This window comes from Mastomys coucha, unplaced genomic scaffold (genome assembly GCF_008632895.1).
Source record: "Mastomys coucha isolate ucsf_1 unplaced genomic scaffold, UCSF_Mcou_1 pScaffold8, whole genome shotgun sequence".
NCBI lineage: Eukaryota > Metazoa > Chordata > Mammalia > Rodentia > Muridae > Mastomys > Mastomys coucha.
The window spans coordinates 50358409-50380944 of record NW_022196914.1 but is presented as its reverse complement, the minus strand read 5'-3'; the positions used below and the strand labels follow the sequence as shown (position 1 = coordinate 50380944).

The window sequence follows — 22536 nt, the reverse complement described above, 5'->3', positions numbered from 1 at the left end:
TATATATATATATATACATACATATATATATGAGGTATTTGTTTTTCTGGGTGGGGATTATTTGGCTTAACATAATGGTTACAGTTGTATCCCATTACAATAGGAATTACAATTTCATTTTCTTACATATTTTTATTTATGTACATTGGTATTTTGCCTCTGTGAGGTTTTCAGATACTCTGCACCTAGAATTACAGAGAGCCATGACTTGATGTGCGGATGCTGGGAATTGAACCCAAGTCCCCTGGAAGAGCAACCAGGGCTCTTAACAGCTGAGCAATTTCTACATTCCCAATATTTCATTTTCTTAGTGACTGAATAAAATTTCTTCATATATGTATTGAATTTCATTATTTTTTTGTTTTCTGATAAACATATAACATGATTCACTTTCTTTACTATTATAAGTTGTATAGCAATGAATAGTATGTATAAATATATCTGTGATATACTGTCTTATAGTCCTCTGGGTATATATTCAGGAATGGTATAGTTGAGTCATATGATACTTATGGTTTTAGTTTTATGAGAAATCTCCATTGTAATTTCCATGTGGCTAACTACAGAAACATTATGTTAACATATCTGTTAACATTTCCAGGGGTAGTTAAAAATGGTATTCCTTCCTTTTCATATTAGATTATGTCATAACAATTAATGCTGATTGATTCATTACACACAGAATTTTAATTATTCGTTAGAGAAGGTCGAAATAATTGCAAGTTAGAAGAAAGGTGTCTTAGCATTAAGTTAATTAATTTACTCCAATATTTCTTAATTGTCTGTTAGGTATTGGACCTGAAGTCTGGCTCAGAGAATGCATGTTAAATAAAACATTGTCTCACCTTTCAGACTTGCCTTGTAGGAGGAGTGGAAAAGAGAAAAACAGTTGCAGTAGAAAATAGCAAGTACAAGCAGAATGATTTTATAATAGGCAGTGCCTTGCATTTATTAAATAAATTAATGATAGATTAAGGCACATATTTGAAATGTTTTACATCAAGTTCCTGTAAGATAAAATATATATGAAAATGGAACAGTAGGACAACTCAAGACGCATGAGCAGACGGAGAGGGAAGCACAGCACACTCAGACAATAAGCTCATATCCGAGGCGGGAAAGTGGAGAAGGAACCAATGGGAGGCGGTCAGATAAGGGAGAGCGGCTGTGCGCTGCAGGCCTAGAGTGTGTCTGGCATTGTGGAACTGGGTAGAATGTGTGAAAGTGATGTGGTGTGACTTTGAGAACGGATCTGAGATCTGATTAGAATATCTAGAAGGAAATAGAGCAATTTCTACATTCCCAATATTTCATTGTCTTAGTGACTGAATAAAATTCAGTAGGAATGAAGGAAATGCAGTAGTTTCCACTGTATTGAACAACATGACAGAGCTGAATGGGTATAGAATTGAAATGAGAGAAATAATGACTCAAACTAAAACACTAGTGTAGAGAACGACTTAGAGCTGTTATAAAACCCACTGACAGTACTTAATGATTTATATGACAATCTAGCTGTTAGGTGTTGAGTCTGTGTTTTGGGAACCTCAGTATTTAAGTAAATTTTCAACAAACAGAACTCTGTGTCTAGAGCTGGGTGAGCACACTCGTATGGTCACTGTTCCTTTGTGACAGCTGAAGGAACAAATGTGTGTAAGCTCCCCGGTGGTCCAGAGCCACATGATTTACCGGAGTCCTGAGATTTATACTGCAAGAGTGCTGTCAAGCAAACAAATTATTTGAAACACTTATTATACAATTCATATTAAGTACAATTCATGAAACCCACTGATTTTATTTAATTAACACCAACTGAATGACCCATAGAACTTAACAAGTGTGATTCATTCACATATGAGACAGTATAAAATATAAACTAAATAAACTAGGAACATGGCCGGGCAGTGGTGGTGCACACCTCTAATCCCAGCACTTGGGAGGGCAGAGGCAGGCAGATTTCTGAGTTCAAGGCCAGCCTGGTCTACAGAGTGAGTTCCAGGACAGCCAGGGCTACACAGAGAAACCTTGTCTCGAAGAACCAAAAAAAAAAAAAAACATAAAACAATTGTGTTTTAAGACTTTATGTTAAAGTATTTATTTAATAATTGCAACTCTACACTGATACCTTTCTTGATTTACATATTTTTAATGTTATGTTTTAATATAAAATATATAATGCTTAGAATATAATTTTTAAAATTATATTTTATAATTTTTTGAAATTTTGTTTGTTTGTTTGTTGGGGGGGGTTTCTCTGTTTAGCCCTGGCTGTCCTGGAACTCACTCTGTAGACCAGACTGGCCTCGAACTCAGAAATCTGCCTGCCTCTGCCTCCCAAGTGCTGGGATTAAAGGTGTGCACCACCACTGCTCAGCTCTTCATGTTCTATATAAATGTGAATGCACATTCTGTGTCTCTTGCAATGATAAATTTTATCTTGCTATCTCATGGTAGTATTGCTGTTGAACAATTTAGGTCTACATATATATTAGCAGTTAATCAAAGGTAAATCACAGTATCTTGCAGCCTTATCAAAACCATGTCCCAAGGAACAGAAGCCTGTGAAATCACTTGGGTTGAGGAAAGCTCTGAGAGTGGCCATTATGGAAACTTGTTTTCTTTGCCTTTATGTCCTTGACTAAAAAAGTCCAATTTGTTTTTTAAATGAACATATGTTTGGAAAAACAACATGTGCTGTAATAATTTTAAAAATATTATTCCCTGCATTTACTGAAACAAAAAATTTGAAATATATCTGATACTTTATAAACCAAGACAAAACAGTCAAGGAAGTAAGTTATAGAATCTCACAGATCTTTGTACCTGTAGGTGTTTAGTGCTATTATTTAGAATTAGTACATTTTACAATAACTTATCAGCAGATTCAAATCACAGGTACAAATCTGCTGCAAATGATAAATTTAAATCTCATTGTTACTAGAATTGGCATAACTACTAAAGAACTAGTAAATAAGGAGAAATTAGATGAAAAAATACGGCTTTAAATAATTACCTGAGGTTTTGCTGAAAATTCAGTGATGATATCATATGCCACTTTATCTAGATTTTGTCAAAAATGTATACCTGATCTTTATATTTAAAAGCAGTGATTATTCACAAAAATACACACAGAAAATATGGTCAATCCAGAGACTGCCCCACCCAGGGAGCCATCCCATTTACAGTCACCATATCAGACACTATTGTGGATGCCAAGAAGTGCTTGCTGACAGAAGCCTGGTATAGTTATCTCCTGAGAGGCTCTGCCAGAGCCTGACAAGTACAGAGGAAGATACTCACAGTATTGGACTGAACACTGGGTCCCCAATGGAGGGATTAAGAGAAATCACCCAAGGAGCTGAAGGTCTTTGCAACCCCATAGGAAGAACAACAATATCAATCAGCCAGATTAGCAGAGCTTCCTGGGCCAAAATCACCAACCAGTGAGTACACATGGAGGGATACATGGCTTCAGCTGCATATTTAGCAGAGGATGGACCTGTCTGGCAACAATGGGAGGAGAGGCCCATGGTTTTGTGAAGGTTCGATGCCCCAGTGTAGGGGAATACCAGGGTGGGTGGGTAGGGGAACACCCTCATAGAGGCAGGGGGAAGAGATGGGATAGGGTGTTTCAGGAGACCAGGAAAGGGGATAACATTTGAAATGTAAATAACGAAAATATCCAATAAAAGAAATAAGTAAAATCTGATAGTAACAAGATACCTTAGTAAGGTGGAAACCTTAGTTTATAATAAAATTAACATAAATTAATTTTTTCCAAAAGCTGAAAACCTCTCTGCACTATAGGACTATTAAGATTGTAACTGTGAGTTCTGTTGTGATCTGTGCTTTCTGTTTTAGCTTCATGCCTGATATACATTAAGAAATTGAAATTTGAAATTTTCAGATATGATAGCCTAAAATCAGACATACCATATACAATATAAATAGCAATATAGTTTCAACTCCTTATTTCTTGTAAATATTGATTTAACATGAGGCTGGAAACATGCATTTTGGAGTGGATATGCTAATTACCGGCACTCAAAGTTAACATTCTCAGTTTTGTCCTGCAAAGAATTACTTTTAAGTAGCCTAAATGGAGCAAATTCCAGGTGAAGAAACTCATGTACATCAATGAATAATGCTTTTAGTCCCAACTAGAAAGAACAGATGGTCATTTAGGTAGCCAAGCAAGTAAATTGAAAATACATATATCTTAGAGGAAAGAAGACAATGTATTAGGAGTGATGGAGCCTTCCTGAAAATACAGCAAAGAAGCTAGTTCCTCTACAGATGTTCATGAGATCATAAAGCTTGCAGATTGAGTCATTCTACATTGATAATGTATTCAGAGTATTGAAATCCTGGACTTATTTTTCTGTAAGGATATAATTAATTAGTAAAACTATGTCCTGTATATATTCAGTGCATACCTACACATATATAGGACTCCAAGTCATGTAGATGACATGATGTTTTAATGTTCTTATGTAATGAACAATTTTTCCAGTAAGATTTAATTGTTATTTTTTGTCTGTATTGTATACACTGGTTTTCTGCTACTCGATAGGGAAACTTAATGGCTTTTTTTATGAGTTTTCTCCGTCACATTATATCTTTTGCACTAACCTTTTACCCCGTCCTCTATACTGTAGTGATAACTACAATGGGAAAGAGGCATAGAAGATAGACACTAAGTCAACACTTCTGGAATTAGGAGAGCCATCCTACAGATGTATTTTCTGGCAGAAGATGCCATGAGCAAAGCTCTGCCATGTAGATGGAGTAAAGAACATCAGATAAAATTTAATTTATACATGCATGGAAGCTGAGTCACAAAAAAAAATGTTATGTTAAATATTTATCAGACATATATTTGTCACAGTAATAATTAGAAAAGGAGGAATTATCAAATTTGCATTTTCAGAATTACCTTGCTTTGATTCAACCCAACCTATAGCAATTATCTATGCCAAACAGAATAGAAATTTTGGTGATTTGAAATGATTAACATTTCAAGTTTCTTGGGAGATATTACTCATATATCCAAAATGAAGTTTTGAAAAAGATCAAGATGGATTTCAAATTCAGACATTTGCTAGGTGATATAATACTAAAAATAGGAAGGCTTTTTCCAAACACTTTAATATGATTGTACCATGTTAGCACTGATGGTTAAATGTGAGTGTTTATAATCTTCTTAACTATAGATGATAATAGGAAATGAAATCATGTGTTTATTGTAAATAATGCATTTCATATACATATTTTATCAATTAATACTTAAAATGATTTTTCTAATTTTGATTGCATATGACAAAACTATATAAGCTATTCAGTTTTCAAAATAAAAATGACAAGTTTTGTAAAATAAAGTTATAGATAACATTAAATAAAGCATTATAAAGAGTATCATACTGATGTTTGAACAGGAAAAGTTTCAACTTCTATAAGACATTTTATCCATTTGACAACAGTTATCTTAGAGCCTGAGCCACTGGTGTTCTGTTCAGTAAATTTTCCGCTGTGTTGATGTGTTCAAGGCTCTTTCCCACTTTCTCTTCCATTAGATTCAGTGTATCTGGTTTTATGTATATCTTGATCTACTTGGACTTGAGCTTTGTACAAGGAGATAAGAATGGATCAATTCCAGTTCTTCTATATGCCGACCACCACTTGAACCAGCACCATTTGTTGAAAATGCTGTCTTTTTTTTCACTGGACATATTGGCTTCTTTGTCAAAAATCAAGTGACCATAAGTGTGTGGCTTTATTTCTGGGTCTTCAGTTCTATTGCACTGATCTACCTACCTGTCTCTGGACCAATATACCATGCAGTTTTTATCACTATTGATGTATAATACCACTTGAAGTTAAGGAAGTTAATTCCCCCAAAAGTTCTCTTATTGTTGTTAATAGTTTTCGCTATCCTGGGTTTTTTTTTTTTTGTTACTCCAGTTGAATTTGAAAATTGCTTTTTCTATCTCTGTGAAGAATTGAGTTGGAATTTTGATGGGGATTGCATTGAATCTGTAGATTGCTCTTGGTAAAATAGCCATTTTTACTATGTTAATCCTGCCAATCCATCAGCATGGGAGATCTTTCTGTCTTCTGAAGTCTTCTTCAATTTTTCTTCAAAAGAACTTCAGAGACTTGAAGTTCTTGTCGTACAGATCTTTCATTTGCTTGGTTAGAGTCACACCAAGATATTTTACATTATTTGTGACTATTGTGAAGTGTGCCATTTCTCTAATTTCTTTCTCAGCCTGTTTACCATTTATATAAAGGAAGGCTACTGATTTATTTGAGTTAATTTTCTATCCAGCCACTTTGCTGAAGTTGTTTATCAGCTCTAGGAGTTCTTTGGGGTAATTTTTCGGGTCACTTAGTATACTATCTTATTATGCACAAATAGTGACATCTTGACTTCTTCCTTTCCAATTTGTATCCCTTTGACCTCTTTTTGTTGTCTAATTGCTCTAGCTATAGCTTCAAGTAGTATATTGAATAGATAGGGAGAGAGTGGGCAGCCTTGTCTAGCCCCTGATTTTAGTGTATTGCTTCAAGTTTCTCTCCATTTAGTTTGATGTTGGCTATTGGTTTGCTATATATTGCTTTTATTATGTTTAGGTATGGGACTTGAATTGCCTTTCCTTACTTCATCAAAATTATTTCAAGCTGTCTGAGATTAAGCATGAATGGGCAAAAAGAAGCGACCTTAGCCATATCCTTCTTCCTACTGCTGTTGCTCAGCGAGAGAGCTTGTAGTCCTTGTAACTGAGTCCCATCCACTGTTTATTAGGTACTTCCTTCACCTTTGACATTCTTAGCAGATTGCGATTTTTGAGTTGTTAATCAAGCTAGTTAGTGATTGTTTTCTAGTTCTAACCTGCTCTAAGCTGAATTACTTCAGAGTATATACTGGTGCTGTATTTGGGAAAGGGAAACTGAAAGAATTCTTACACCTCACTAAAAATGTTTTCTATTTTATTTAACTTTATCTATTTGTCTTTCATTTCACTGAAATACTGCATTAGCTTTATAAGGAGCTATATTTCATTAAAATTTCATCAAGAGAAAAAAACCCAAAACTCATAGAAATCTATGTGAACAAACACTAGCAAATGTTTTCTATTGACTGAAGTCCACACCTGACACAGAAACAGGAACAATGAACTCTGTGTTGGCTCAATTATTGCACAACATGAGTAACTGTTGGAAGCTGAGGAGTTATAGTTTTGTTTTGTGAAAAGTTAATAACCATTAAAGTACTTTCCAAGGTTTGTTATTTTAACAGTAAAGTTACATAAACTGAATGCTTAATGGGGTTCTTTCATAAGCTGCTATTCTAGGTAACTTTTTAAAATGCTAACGAGATTGGTGGCAGCAGACATAATCAACGATGTAATATTTAATAACATAAACAAAATCTAATTTGAGAAATTACTTTAACTCGATTAGTATTTGAAATTTATTACAGTTAATCAATGAGTGTGCATTGAGTAATTACTGTTTTAAACATTGTGCCAATATTAGTAGCATATATGATAATTTCCATCCCAGCTTTATGATGCTTATAAGTTTCAAATTGATTACTTTAAGTGCGATGAAGTGTACTACAGATGTTGGGTAACTATCCAAAATATTCTAGAAGATGAATAGGAAGGGTTGATTCACATTTTTATTTGAGTTCACTTTAGAATACCCTCTAGGATTTGGGGTATAGCTCAATGACAAGATGTTTGTACACCATGTACCTAGCCCTAGGTTTAATACTTGAGAGCACAATACCATACAAAAATAATTACACTGCACCAAACCTTAATTTCTTGCCTTCCTTAAATCAGTTGCTCAGAAGTAAGACAGACTTAATGGCTTCCTCTTGGGAAATCTCTTTTAGTACCATTTCCAATTCACAATTACATTTTCAAAAGAAGTGTCTATAAATAATGAAAACAGTATAAGGAATCAATTTTAGTAGATCTTTGGCAAAGAAAATATGAAGCTTAACTGGGTGGTGGAGGAACACCTTCATAGAAGCAGGGGAAGGGAAGAGGTGATAGGGTGTTTCCAGGAGGGAGGGAAACCAGGAAAAGGGATAGCATTTGAAATGTAAATAAAGAAAATATCCAATAAAAAAGACAAGAAAATATGAAGCTTAACTAAATAACTGTAGAAATATAATACTGAAAGGTAATGGTTTAAAAGCTGTGACACCTTTTTAAAAATTTTATGCTATAATATACTCTATGGCTTCTTGTAAATAGTTGCATTCTCCTGTCCTATTTGGCTGTAAGGATTTTGAGTATCTTCTGGACAGTGCCTGACAGAAGACTCTAGTTATTAAATATTGAAGAATAATATAACCTATTGTATGAAGAAGGGAGTTTCATTACTAATCATTTAAGTAAGACAATATGTGAAACAAACACTGAGTTATGTCATTGATGGAGAGTGCTAGTTAATGTAATCAATCAACCTACTTTTTTTTATGCTATCAATATTTCTGGAGTGTGTACTTCATGGTGAGTGACTTACTCTGATTCTGATTTTTAGAGTACTAGGATTTCAAAAATGACATCTTATGTTACTCCAATAAATATTTGTTTTGAAATTTTTATTCCAGCAATGCTAGCCAGAGAGAAGCTTGACAGATTCTAATGGGCATTGACGTGGTTGTATGTACATATGCACATAGATGCTTGCAGTGTTTGATATTGTGTTTTCATTTTTTTAAAATAAAAGCTGATGAATAGGCTACCTTTTGTGTGAAATGGTCATCAGTTATTCTATAGATCATGGACACAGGATGACAAGAGATTACAGCTTTGAAAGGAGGCTATTTGATGAATGATGAGGAAAACTAATGTTGACTTGTTTTATCAGATTACAAATTTACTACCTCAAGTAGTTCACTTGAAATAATACTTTTTGAAGATGGTGTAAACCACCTTATCTCAGCTCCTTGCTCCTTGCCCATGATACACGGCAGGAGGAGAGATCCACACCCGTGTGCTCCTGCTCCATTTTCCCCTCCTCTCTTCTTAGGATTCTAAGTAAGTTTTGAAAATGAGCGCTTCCAAGTTCAGATTTTTCATATATGAAACTACTGAATTGCTTGTGAGATAGCATTATTTCCATGTGTAAGATGTATATATCATCACTAATGTTCATATTCTAATTGGAGAGAGAAAGTTGTATGAAAAGAATCAGCAATAGAAAATAGGATGTATAAAATAAATATGTGAAACTCTGAACTCCAAGGAAAAGAGGAAGATTTCTGTGGGATAGAACTGACAGAGATGAGGAAAATGAGTCAGTCGTGAAGTGAGAGCAAGGAACAAATATGACTGTTAGTATCACTGGAGACCTCAACATCATGATAAAGATGTTCCCTGAGGATAAGGTAACAAAACTAAGTGGAAGTCCCAAAAATTCTAGGATCATAATACTTTGTTATGAGCCTGGGAAGTAAGTTACTTTTATAAACTATATACATACATATATATGATATATATATATATGTATAATATATATATATATGAATATATCATATATGTATATAGAGAGAGACAAAACTTTTTCCCTGGTCAGAGATTAATGATCATTCTACAATTTAATACAAGAGCTACATTACCAATACAATGAATAACTAGTAGTGAGCCTCAGGACACTTGTGTGGGGAGGAAAGCACATGAAGGGATAGGGGAGTAAATGTGTGTGGAATGGAAAGAAGAGATGTGACTTTCCCCATGAGAATGTAACACGCTGTGTATCATATGAAGAGAAAAACTCTAAAACTTTTAGAATAAGAATGCAAATAAATAAATAAATTTGTAAATAAATTCATTTTTTTCTTTTCTTTTCTTTTTATTGAAAATACATTCTTCTTCATAAAATAATCCCTACCACAGTTTCTCTTTCCTCCATTTTTTCTATGTAGAGGAATTTAATCTAAAACCATGGCTGCTCTGATCTCATCCAAAACCCTTCTAGGTCAGTGTGATCTAGCTATGCACAAACACTCTTAGTACACATTCTTACTCCCACTGGCTGGATCCCTTAGAACACACCATTAATTCTCAACAATGATGTCTAACTGAGTGGCAGACAAAGTGACAATTCAGAGAAAGATTTGAATGAGTCAAAGATGGGATAAGCTCAATTCTCAAGAGAAACCCTTCGTAAGAGCAGAGCAGAAAGGGAATCAGTACTGTTCAGCCAGTTGAATTCCGTGCAGTGGGGTTGGGTCAGACACATGGGAGTCAGGGCAGTGAGTGCAGTGCAGTGGAGTTGAAGCCAGAAAATAAGAACAAGCCAACCAATGAGATTAGAACAGATTGCTAAGATTAGTTTGAGGCCAAGCAGAGCAATTCAGAATCAGTCATCTTGAAGAGAAGTGTGAGCTGGAACAACTAAGTTGACCAGACAGCCTGAGTTCAGAAAAGCTAGAAAGGGTGAGCTTATTCAGTAGTTAGCCTCTAAGAAGACAATTATATCTGATGATAACCTACTTTTATATTCCTAGTCTGCTTCCACCTTCCCTCTCCACTGGATCCACTCCTCTCTCTTTCCTCTTTAGAAAAAGCAGGCTTCCAAGAGACTAGATCCAAATAAAACAGAATACAAAAAGACAGGGTAAAACCCCTCACATCCAGCTGGCCAAGGCAATCCAATTGGAAGAAAGGAGTCCCAAGGACAGGCAAAAGAATTAGAGATTCAGAACTCCCACTGTCAGGAGTTCCACAAAACCAGCAAGTTAACATCTATAGTATAATATGCAGAGGAACTGGGTCATACACATGTAGGCCTCATGCTTAACATTTCAGACTCTCTGAGCCCTGCTTAGTTGATTACTGGGCCATGTTCAGGACTTCCTTCATTCTACAATTTAGTATGGGAGCTGTGTTGCCAATACCATGAATGACTAATAGTGAGCCTCAAGACACTTGTGTGGGAAGAGAACACATGAAGGGAATACTTCCCCCACTTCCGGGGGTTCCCTGAGCTCCCAGGGGAAGGACCCAATAGAGACTTCTAGTTTGTACTTTCTCTCTTTCTCTTATAATGTCTGGCTCTGAGTCTCTCTAACTACTCTTATCTGCTGCCAGAGAAAGCCTCTCTGATAATGACTAAACAACCACCATTTTATGTTCTGAGTATCATTAGGAATTAGGAATAATTTCATTTGACCAGACATGTTTGACCGAAAAAACAAAACCAAAACAAAACAAAAAAAGTGAAAGCTTAAGAATCTATTGGTTTGAAACTGATGAGTTTTTTGTTTGTTTGTTTGGTTGGTTGGTTTTTGTTTTTGTTTTTGTTTTTTTCTCTTTTTTTTCTCATGGGATTTATCCAAATTTCTGGCAGTTTAACCAAAGATCATTTAGTTTGACATTGAGAATACCAAGGGAAGCCAGCACTCTCCTCATGTCTTTTTTGCTGCCAAGATCCTACAGTTTTGCTGTCAGATGAGTGGAGTGGCTTTTTGTGAGGCACCTTTTGTAATAGCAGGGACTGTGTAGAGATCCCTAGTAGCCAGAGCAGCAAACCTGATGAGAACTTGGGGTTCATTCCAGAGCCCCTGCCAGTCAGTGTTTCAGCTTCAGTGGGATGGTTGGCAAAGGTCTTTTTTTTTTTCTATTTGCTTGTTTAGAAATTACTGGAAATGCTCAAAGATACATTGTGATGGCAAATAACTGATGATAGGTTTAAAAACTGGGGATTCTATGAGTTCTCTATAACATATAGATAACCTACTTTCCAATCAGTAGACATTCTGACAGAAAGGTCATTATCTATGTGTCTTCTTTACCCTCATTTTTTTCTATGCAGCCCACACTTACCTATTTTCTTTATTTCTCTTTTTATTCTATTAAAATGGATTTTTTAGATAATATATTCTGATAAAGGTTCCTCTCCCCCATTCCCCTCTCAACTATTTCCCACCTTTCTTCCCATCTAGATCCATATGCTTTTTCTCCTTAGAATACAAACAGACATTTAAAGAAAAAATAAAACAAAATCAAACTATCAGGAACAGTAGAAAACAAACAGAAAGAAAAAAAGCAGAATAAACAAAAGAGATACAGAGACACAGGCATTCATACAGACAAGGATTGGATAAAACACAAAATGGAGAGCCATAATCTATCTGCAAAGAGCTTTTAAATTAAACTACTTCCCAGAAAACAAGATTATTAGACAAAAATGTCCAGTGATACCAGTGTGTTGACTTTTTTTGCCATCTACTATTGGGAATGGGACCTGTCCTTGGGAGTGGTTTCTATCCCTAATAAGACTCCTTTGGAAAGAATATTTTATTTTAAATAGTTGTCAATCATTGATATGTTCTAGATTTAAGGATGGGGATTTGTATCTGCTTCCCTTCTCAGCACTGTGACCCTATCTGCCCCAGACATGTCAGGCCCGTGTAGACTGGTAGTCACTTTGAGTTCATATGTGTGTCGGATCTGCTGTGTTTAGAAGACATTACATCCTTGGTGTCCTCCATTACCTCTACCTTTTGCAGTCTTTCTCTCTTCTCTTCCATCGCCTTCTCTAAGACATGAAGGGAGGGATTTGATGGTGAAATCCTATCTACTACTGAGGGTTCCAAAGTCTCTCCCTCTCTGCATGTTGTCTAGCTATGGGTCTCTATATTTGTTCCCATGCAGGAAGAAGCTCCGTTAATGAGGGCTGAGGAAGCACTGTTCTAAGAGAATATGGTTTGCAGTCATTTTACAGTTATGTTCTTTTAGCAGAACAATAGAATTTGGTCTTCCCCAAGTCTCTTAATATCTGTTCTCAGGTTCCTCGCCAGCTGAGCATTGTGTATGATGGGTTGTATCTCATGGAGTGGGTCTTAAGTCCAACTAGATATTGATGGTTAGTCCCACATGCTCTGTGCCACTACTGCACCAGCACTTGGGAATTCAACTTGCATGTCTCTCTACCACCATGGGATGTGTGTGTGTGTGTTTATGTGTGTGTATTATATAAACAATATAATATATATAAATAATATTTATTATTATTACTATCATTATTCACATGCAGACCTATGTATCTCAGAACCATTCATTGTAAAAAAAAAAAAATCACAACAAATTTAATGTTGTTTGCTTGTCAAACCAACTGAGATCTGGACATAACATTCAGAACCTTACAGTTCTGTCATGGTTTTTGTTAGATCTTTATTTATGACCCTAATAAATGTCCTGGCTGCATTTAATCTAAGGCAACATGTGAGCCTACCATCATAATCAGCTGGCTCTTTGCATCATGCTTCCTTGAAAATGGATGTTAGAGCTTTTGAATGCATTAGTCTCTAATGTTTTCTTCAAATCAACAATTCAGCCAGGCATAATTGGTGGGTAACTGTAATGCCAGGACTAGGAAAGCAGAGGCAGACTGATTTATGTGATTTTGAGGCTGGAGTAGTTCTGTAGAGCAAATTGAAGGCTACCTTGACCACATAGTGAGTCTTCAGGGATATGTTTTCAGAAGTTCCCTAGAGGTAGTGTGCACTTCAGGAGAGAATTCACTTCTGAAACCCATAGTTAGTGACTCCTTGGCTTCACTAAATCAGCTGCTTTTTGTAATAAAGGAGTGGACCTTCATAGTATTTCGAGCTGTCGACATCCTAAGTCTCTGTATATCATCCAAGCTTTCTTTTTACTTCTGAAACATTTTTTTTGTTATTGTCCTTTTTTTCTGGTAACCGTTAAATGAGACATGAAGGTGTATTATCTGTGTGTGTGTGTGTGTGTGTGTGTGTGTGTGTGTGTGTGTGTGTCTTTGTGTGTGTCTTTGTGTGTATCTGTGTGTGGCTGTGTATGTGTATATACATACTGAGAAGACATATTAAAAGCTTAAATCATGTTGATATCATTATTGTATTGGCCCAGATACCCCCCTTTTCAATGAAACATGGATTATGATAGAATAGTTTGTGCATTGGTTAACTAGTAGATATTGTTAGTGCTCATATTTGGAAATAGATTAATAGAAAACACATAAACCATATCTATTGTGGCATCTGCCCCACAAGTACAGCCACACTGAGGCTTTCATACTTTAGCCATATTAAATTTATTTTTCATCAATATACAAGTTTTTTCTTGTTCTTCTTTTAAGGTCATTTGATTATGAAACCTGTAGTTTTTCTGTAACTAACAAATTTCCACACACTCATCATCACTGCTCCAAGTTAACTTGCTTTATTTATGCATCACTATATATTATTTCTTATATTAGTTGAGAACATGCTTGACTCAGGCAGACAGACAATGACTACTTTAACCAAATTATTCAGTGGACACTGATCCAGTGATAATAACATACTGTATACCATCTCCCTGCTTCACATTACCAACTGTATATAAAGGTTTGTGACAATAGTTCTACTATATCTTCATTGTGCTGCTAATGCTATTGTTGGGAAAACAATTTAATATTTAATATAAATTATATATATTGGATTTCTATTTTGTTTTAGAAACACTTTGTAAGGATGATTCCATATTTTCAAGTCCGGATGTCACTGACATTGCACCAAGTAGGAAAAGGAGACACCAAATGCAGAAGAATCTTGGGACAGAACCTAAAATAGCTCCACAGGAGTTGCCTCTACAGGAGAAGGAAAGGTGGGTGTGCACATCTATACAGCTATGCTGCATTCCCATATAGACTGCCTAAAAGATTAGAACTCCTCAGTTGATAACTTACTTTTAGAGATAAAAATATGGGGGGATATTATAAAGCAGTTCAGATTATATCTTTTTTCTAGTATTTGGTTAATCCATATTAATATTTAATGCCAAATATTAATTACAAAATTATAAGCAGGGTTTTGTTGTGCTTTTCATAGTTTAATTAGAGAAAATATGTAGAATACTAAAGTATTAGGCTGCATCTTATATTCAGTAAACATTTCAATCCAATTTATTACTTCAAGGGCACTGAGATCACATTCAACTTAGCCACTCTGTCTGGTTATGCTTCTCCTCCACCTCTTGTAAAATTACTTTCTCTGGTCTCCTGTCTATTTTATCATACTTTGATAGCATAGATTTATTTTTACTCTGTGCTTCAAACTTGAATTTATATTCTAATTTAAAGTAAAAATTATATTTCATTATAACAAGACAGTGGATATTCATAAATAGTATTATCAGATCAATTCTAAGCAAATATATGAATTGATATTCAATGAGGATTTTATTCTTTTTCCTATAAATTGTGGTTAAATTGCAGATCATGTTATTAACTCCTTGCAGAATGTGCAAAGTGAACTCCCGCGGCTCTCGAGGCCCTCCCTTATGGCTTTCCCCTTCCCTTCAAGTCCAAACCTATGTAAAACTGGGTTTTCTTTATATCCTCATTAATACAATGTGTCATAGGTGGAAAAAGTGCAGAAGCAAATAAAAATTGAACTGCTTTTAGTCAAGGCACCACCAAACCAACTTGCAAACAAGCTTCTTTTTGTTTGTTTGTTTGCCTGCTTGTTTGGAAAATATAATGATAATTCATAAAGAATCAACTTATTCCTGTAAGTGAATAAAGAAGCAATGAATTTAAAGGAGAGTTGTGAGGGGTGTATGGAAAGGTTTGCAAAGGGGAAAGGGAAAGAAGAAATGTTATATTATAATCTCAAATTATTATAAAATCAATTCAAAAATGATGTTATTCATGTCAAAAAGATTTGTGTAATCTTAAAATGGTTAATGAATAGTTTAGTGTTAATTTTCAAGGTGTTTTCTATAGTTCATATGAACAAGAATGTGAATCAAGTACTCTTGATATGATCAAAAGGTTTAAAAGTATAAAATGATCTTTAGACCAAACTCTTAGAATTCAATAGGCAGTAGGATATAATGAGGTGTAAGCCATGCCTTGGGAGTCTGGCAAGATAACAGGAGAATTCTTAAGTTTCTGGCATGTATAAGTATTACAGATATTTATAATTGCTCTGCTCTGTAGTCCTAGCTCTCTGATGGCTGGGGATGGTATATTGTTCAAGGCCAGCCTTGGTGTATAGTTAGTTCAAGGCCAACTAAATGTAGAGTGAGATACTATCTTCAAAACAGAACAAACAAAATCATGGTGATAAGATTGAATTGATTTGTATATTATTTATTTCTGAAATTTTGCCTGATGAATTTTCCCCGTGCACAGGATCCATTGTATATACTACATGTGTCTAGATAACCTCTTTTAAAAATTAATATGCAATATTTTCTTGCTTTTCAAGTTTGTCATCTGAGTTCATTCCTCACCTCTTAACCGTTTGAGAGAGATATTGCCATTCAAGGCATACAGTGCTTTAACTTTACATAGTGAAGAATTATTCCACAATTATATCAGAATTACCATGCTATTTGTATAGATTTTATTGCCAAGAAGAAATTACTGGCAACTCAGAGAACTTCATTTGCCAGTCAGTTATACCATGAGTCCTTTATCACTTATGGATATCAGTTATATGCCAGGCATGATAGCAAGTGTTAAGGATTCAAGAGAGTTAAAAACAGAAGTATAGGTTAAAAACCTAATATGTCTTGTTCTTTTGGTCTGATTGTTTTGTTTGACCAAAATCTTAGGCTGTAAGGAAGCAAATGTGGTGGATATGTGGGAGACCAGCATTTTACACCTCTCAGTGCTCTGGAGAAAAACGTATAAAGTCTTAAGATTATTAATATTTCCACATGTATACACTGTTGCTAAAATAAGTTTCTGATATATACATTGTAGACACGTGAAAGAATTTTAGTTCTGAATCATGACTATTTTTATAAAACTTTAAAATAAAAGTAATGTGCTTTTGTTTCTAAAAACCAACCATATTAAAATGTTTCTTTCTATTTTGAAATGATTCTGTCAGCTTGTTAAGTATATTTTCAATATTTTAAAAGTTATATTAAATCATATCATCTTTTTCTCATTGTGTGCCAATCCTTGTAGGACCATCTGTGAAGACTATTTCTATATAGAACTGAAAAGCATAAATAAGAATTCTGAGGATTTAAAGGCAGTTTAGTTTAGTGCTTGTCAATCAGAGGTTGAGTGTCCAACACCCTGCTTTATAATTCCACTTTCATCATCCAACTGAATTAAGATGTTAAGATATGCCTTATTTTTTGTATTTCAGAATGTCGTTTTCATTTTGGATATTCTAGGCTGAAATTTTAGAGCTCATACAAAAATTTAATTACTTGTTTCACATTTCCAATTCTTTCTGTGGAAAAACAAGCTTCTGAAAAAAGTATATTCTTAGCCAGAAATGAAACAGCAGCAATTAAAAGAAAAAAATAGGCTGAGATATGCCAAGGGGGAGGTGGGCGGTAAGAAGGACATGGCTGGATGCTGATGATTAGCCTTTTGTAACCAAACATTTTGTGTAGTATACTGCTTCTTAAACACATTTTTTTTCTAAAAAAAAAATTCTCACTAACAGTGTATATATAATTTAGGTTTATTCTAGGTTAGTGTCATTAACCTTAGCTTCTCTTGTAAATGGATTGTTACTGTTTTAAAGCATCTAACTAATGGTAGACAATTAATGGGTCACTATGTCTTATCATTGTTTATATGACATTCTGCTTCAGTTTATGGTACTAAGGGAGGTATACTCTTTGTAAAGTTTACTAAAATATATAAAATGTTCCATTTGGTATATTCATAAGGATATTCAGTAGAAATATCTTCTGCAATGTAATATAGCTCTGTTAGTTGAGTGATTATCTAGCATACACAAAGCTCTGGGTTCAATCCCCAGCAATTTGGTATATAGCCCTGTACTCACAACTCAGGTGATGGGAGCAGAAGAGTCAGAAATTCGAAGTCATCCTCTTTATTGAGTACATAGTGAGCTCAATGCCTGTCTGGGCTAAATGACATACTGTCTCAAAGACAGTAGGAAAGAGAAATAGAGAACATTAGTTGTAATCCATGTGGAATTGTACTGCTTTATAACTCGTTAAGATACCAAATTACTTCTTCCATATCATCTCTATACCCGTGGGACACAGCCTTTTGGTACATGTTAAGAGCCTCCTAGTTCTTCCCCTTTGCTCTTTTTCTTTATGACTAGGAGAACCAGCAGAACCACTCTCTACTAGGAATCCAAAACAGCCACATTAGGCAGGGGCTTCCTTCTTGTCCTCCACTCCACTCTATCCAACCATATCCCTTATTCCTGCTCCAGCCTGCCAACAGAAGCCCCTCCTCCCATACCATCTCTATTGCCTAGGAACTTGGCATCTTGGTGCAGACCCAGGGACCCCTAGTTCTTCCATAGGGCCCCTTTCTGCATTTCCTTCTAGTACAGCTTCATCCCTTTAATCTTTCTTCGTAACTGGATGGTGAATCCCTATTTATGAGAAACAACTTTATGCAATCCAACATGGAGAAATCCAGCTGTTGACCAATTAATGGCTTCAACATTACTTATAAGAAGCCATTGATTTGGGAGGTACTTTGTTTTTCTACCAGAGGAGAAAATTAATATCTCCCAACTACAAACCCAATGATAAACAGCAGTGACCTACCTGCATGCAAAAATACTGGTGCAAGGGAGACACAAATGTCATGGGAATAACTAACCACTTTTTCCATAGTGGATTGAAAGCCTACTCCATGAGATGGAGTTCATACTTGACTTGGCTAAAGTGCCCAAGAACCTGAGACTAGATAGTTCATGAGCACTAGTGAAAACAAAACAAAAAACAAAACTTATTTTCCCACTAAATAAACAAAGCGACAAATGACTCCTGATAACATATTGCTATACCAGTAGATCAGAGCACACCTCAGCTTGCATCAGAGAAGGTTCATTGTACAGCAGATGGTAATTAGCACAAAGGTCCACAGCTGACAAAATGCAGAGTGGGATGAACCCTACTAGAGCGCTAAACCCTAAATGGGATGTCTTTAACAAACACTTCTCCTAAGGCTCTGGAATTTATTCAAAAGACAAAGTTTTCAGGAAGGTTTTAAGATTCAGATGTTAAACAGGATCTTCCAGAAACAACAGGAATGATGCATATATGAACTCACAGAGACTGTGACAGCATCCACGAATCCACACAGGTTAAAACCAGACATAAGCTCTGAGATGGGGAAATGGAGACACAGTCCTAGCTCTGAGAAGTTCTTTCCAATGGATACCATCTGGAAAAGGGAAAATCAGACCAGGCCCCGTGCCTACGAAAACTTGGACAGCACAAACTGACTCCTTTTTATTTCTGTACTTTTTGTCTTTTTTTCTGGTATTTTTCTCATTAGGTTTTTCTTTAGCTTGTTGGTTTTAGCTTTTTGTTCATTGGCTTTTTGTTTGAGAGGGGAAGCATGAAGTTTGGAGAGTAGGGAAGTTGAGAAGATCTGAGAAGAGTTGAGAGGGGAAAGAATGGGATCAAATATATGAATAATTTTTAATAAAACTGTCTTTAAAAACAACTTATCAAACTGTTGGACTGGTCAGACAATTCTGATATTTGGGTCACTATTCACTATTACATCTTTAAGATATAATGAGTTAAATGTAGCTAAAGTTATTGTACTTTTTTTCTGTTTTGTTTTAAACTGTTCTAACTTCTTAGGTTGTGTGATCATGGATTCACAATGATGCAGCTTTCATTTTCGAAACACAGAAAATTTAAAAAAATTAAATACGTGCCCAAGGCTACTAGATTCTTACAGGAGCAAAAGCTTTAATTTAGCATGCATGAGCAGCCCAGAGGGGCAGATTTAGACTGGCATTTGGCGTTTTTCTGGTAAATATAAATGCTTTTCCTCAGGAATATTTTTAGATTGCTAATGATTTACTGTTTCTAGTATTCTTCTGGAATCTAGTATTGTGGAATCTGGAGTATATTGATAAATATTTATTTAAAATTAGTGTGACTAATGCAGACAGTGTGGGGTGCTCCATGGCATCGCCCTTCCCTGTCAGTGAGCCCCAGCACTGGTACTCCTCACAGGAACCATGTGCTGGGCATCCCTGGACTTTGCCACATTGCACCACACTAGGCTTTTTAGTCAGCCTTCTTACCCCTCTGTGTTCATCAGAATGAGCCACTTGCCAAGTCTACAGAAGTTGTGAGAATTTTTGAATTTATATATTTCAGTACTGTCACCAGATCCAATACCAAGACATACAAGAGCATTATAAAATTAGTTTCTATGAAATTGCAATAGCAAAATAACTAAACAAAATAACACTGTATCCTGGATTTATTTGGCATCCATCTTTCAAGGTTTTTGTTACTTTTAATTTCTTTTATTTTATAAAGCTTTTGCCTACATTTATTTATATATCTCTACCATGTAAGTGCCTGGTGCCTTTGAAAGTCAAAAGAGCATATTAGATCTCCTAGAACTGGAGTTTTAGATGCTCGTGAGCCGCCCTCAGGTGCTGGGAACAGAAATCAGATTCTCAGCATTAGTACCACATTCTCTCAACTGCTGGGCCATCACTCCAGGATCTCATCTGAAAATCATCTGAAAAACCTTACTATATTATATAGCAGAATACCTAGGAACGATTTTTGTCCACAAGAAATCTTTTTTTAATTAAGAACGTTTATTATTTCTTCCAAAATCCTATAACACACACACACACACACACCATGACACAAAGCATTTTTATCTAAAGAGATGAGAATTACACATTAACAAAGACAACTAATTATCCATAAAGACATAAGTGAAATTTTTTTCTCTCAGGTTTTCTGAGAAAAATGTGGCAGAGAGTAAGGATAGAGCCATATCATATTATTACCAACCCAGTATTACTCCGGCAACTAAGATGCAAATCAAATATGGAAATTCGTAAATTCCACCATGTATCAAAAATGTGCTTTAGGGTCTCCGGATAAAAGCCGAAAAGGCAGATAGAAATAGAGTGCCTCCATATTAGACATACATGGAAGGTGTCACGCGTTTACTGGAATATGGCGATGGCTTCAGTACCTTCTCCTATGACACCATTCATTGCAAAGGCATATTTGAGAGGTGATAGCAGGAAGGTCTCTATCTCCAAACTACGTGGAAATCAATGTGAATCATCAGGAGTCCTTTGTACTCCTATCTACATAACTCAGACATTTATACAGCAGGGTTTCTGAGAATCCCCACAGGAAATAATTTATTTGACTGGGTTTCCAGATGTTCTTAAGCATTGCACCTCCTTTACGTGCTCTCCAAGACTGAGACGTACAGGGCGTACTAACAACCCAAGGAGTAGTACTTATTCTCGATAGAACTGATCTGGGATACAGACTAAAATACTTTAATGGGCAATGATTTTATAATACGAAGAGATTTCAAACCCGATAATAATGTTAGGCACTAAAGTGAGTTTTAATGAAACCCTCCAGTGTGCCTGTGGGATCGCCTAATGTTCTTTGTACAATCCTGTTTAGGAAGTTGTTTGCTTACCACATTGATGGTCCTTGCTGTGAGTAACGAGGTCATGTTCTGAGTGATAGGACACATGTGAAAACATTCAGCACCACCTCATTTGCAGTTGCAGGATAAATCCATTAAAGCACTGGGCCAAAGTATAAACAAATTCTTGCATAGTGTTTAGAAACTTCTATAGACTGTCTTTGTTTCTACAGGCTACAAATAGAATATGTGTAGGTTCCTGTATTTCAAGCATAATTTCATGGGAATGGTTTAGTTTTCTGTGTGGTAGATGCCTTCTAAAAAGAGTTCAAACATGTTTTCCAAAATAATAAAAAAAAAATATATTAAAACTTTACAGATGTTTTTCCTCAAACTGTAGCAAAGGAGTTTGAGCTATGTGATCTGAATTATTTAAGTTTCCCATTTAAAATTATGTAAGCTGTTGCATTTCAGGTGTCTAGTGAATGTTAAAAGACTACACTCTGAAGTAAAATGGTGATTAGGTATTACTGAAGACCTTGTAGTCATAAGACAGATCTCTTGTTACTGCGCGACAACTAACTGATGTGCCAGCTTCTGGGCCTTCCTCTGTCTGTCTCTGTCTCTATCTCTGTAGGCTCTCTTAAATCATCCAATGTCTTTCCGCATCGGGATGTGTTTTGGGACTTCAAGCTTAGGTCAGACCACTTGTGTAGCAGTCCACTCACTGATCATTTCCCAACCCTCTAATTCTTTTTGGTTTATATAATTGGTGTTCGATGTCATTTTAAAAAATACCAAAGTACTAGTTGCTAAAAATATAAAGAAGAAAATTACTATTAATGCCTTTGTTTTTAGTGAAATGAGCTTCCCTTTTTTATTTTGAGATTATAGAAGGGGTACATAGTCATTCCAAATAATCAGAAAATATAGACAGTAACGGTGAGCTGAGAAGCCTGTAGTCTATTCCACATGGAGATGAGCACACTAACACTGTATCAGCCCTATGTCTCTCAGCTCTCTTCTCATCTATGTTTGCTTTATAAAACTAGGCTTGCAGCGTGTACATATAACCTGTTATCAGATACAAACACGTGTAAACATTTCTTTGATAGATTATTTCAACATAATTTGACATTCCAG

The 22536-nt window shown here is 35.5% G+C and overlaps 1 protein-coding gene across 7 annotated transcripts in view; it reads left to right on the top strand.

Moving 5' to 3' along the window:
* The window catches only part of Xrcc4 (X-ray repair cross complementing 4), a 248473-nt gene that overhangs the window by 138543 nt on the left and 87394 nt on the right, over positions 1–22536 (top strand). For all 7 annotated transcript variants that reach the window (XR_004115888.1, XM_031360484.1, XM_031360488.1 and 4 more), the window contains one exon: positions 14504–14651. Coding sequence is in view for 6 of the 7 variants with exons in the window: in XM_031360484.1 (XP_031216344.1) it covers positions 14504–14651 (148 nt within the window). In the remaining variant the exon portion in view is untranslated. The remainder of the gene's footprint in view (positions 1–14503; positions 14652–22536) is intronic.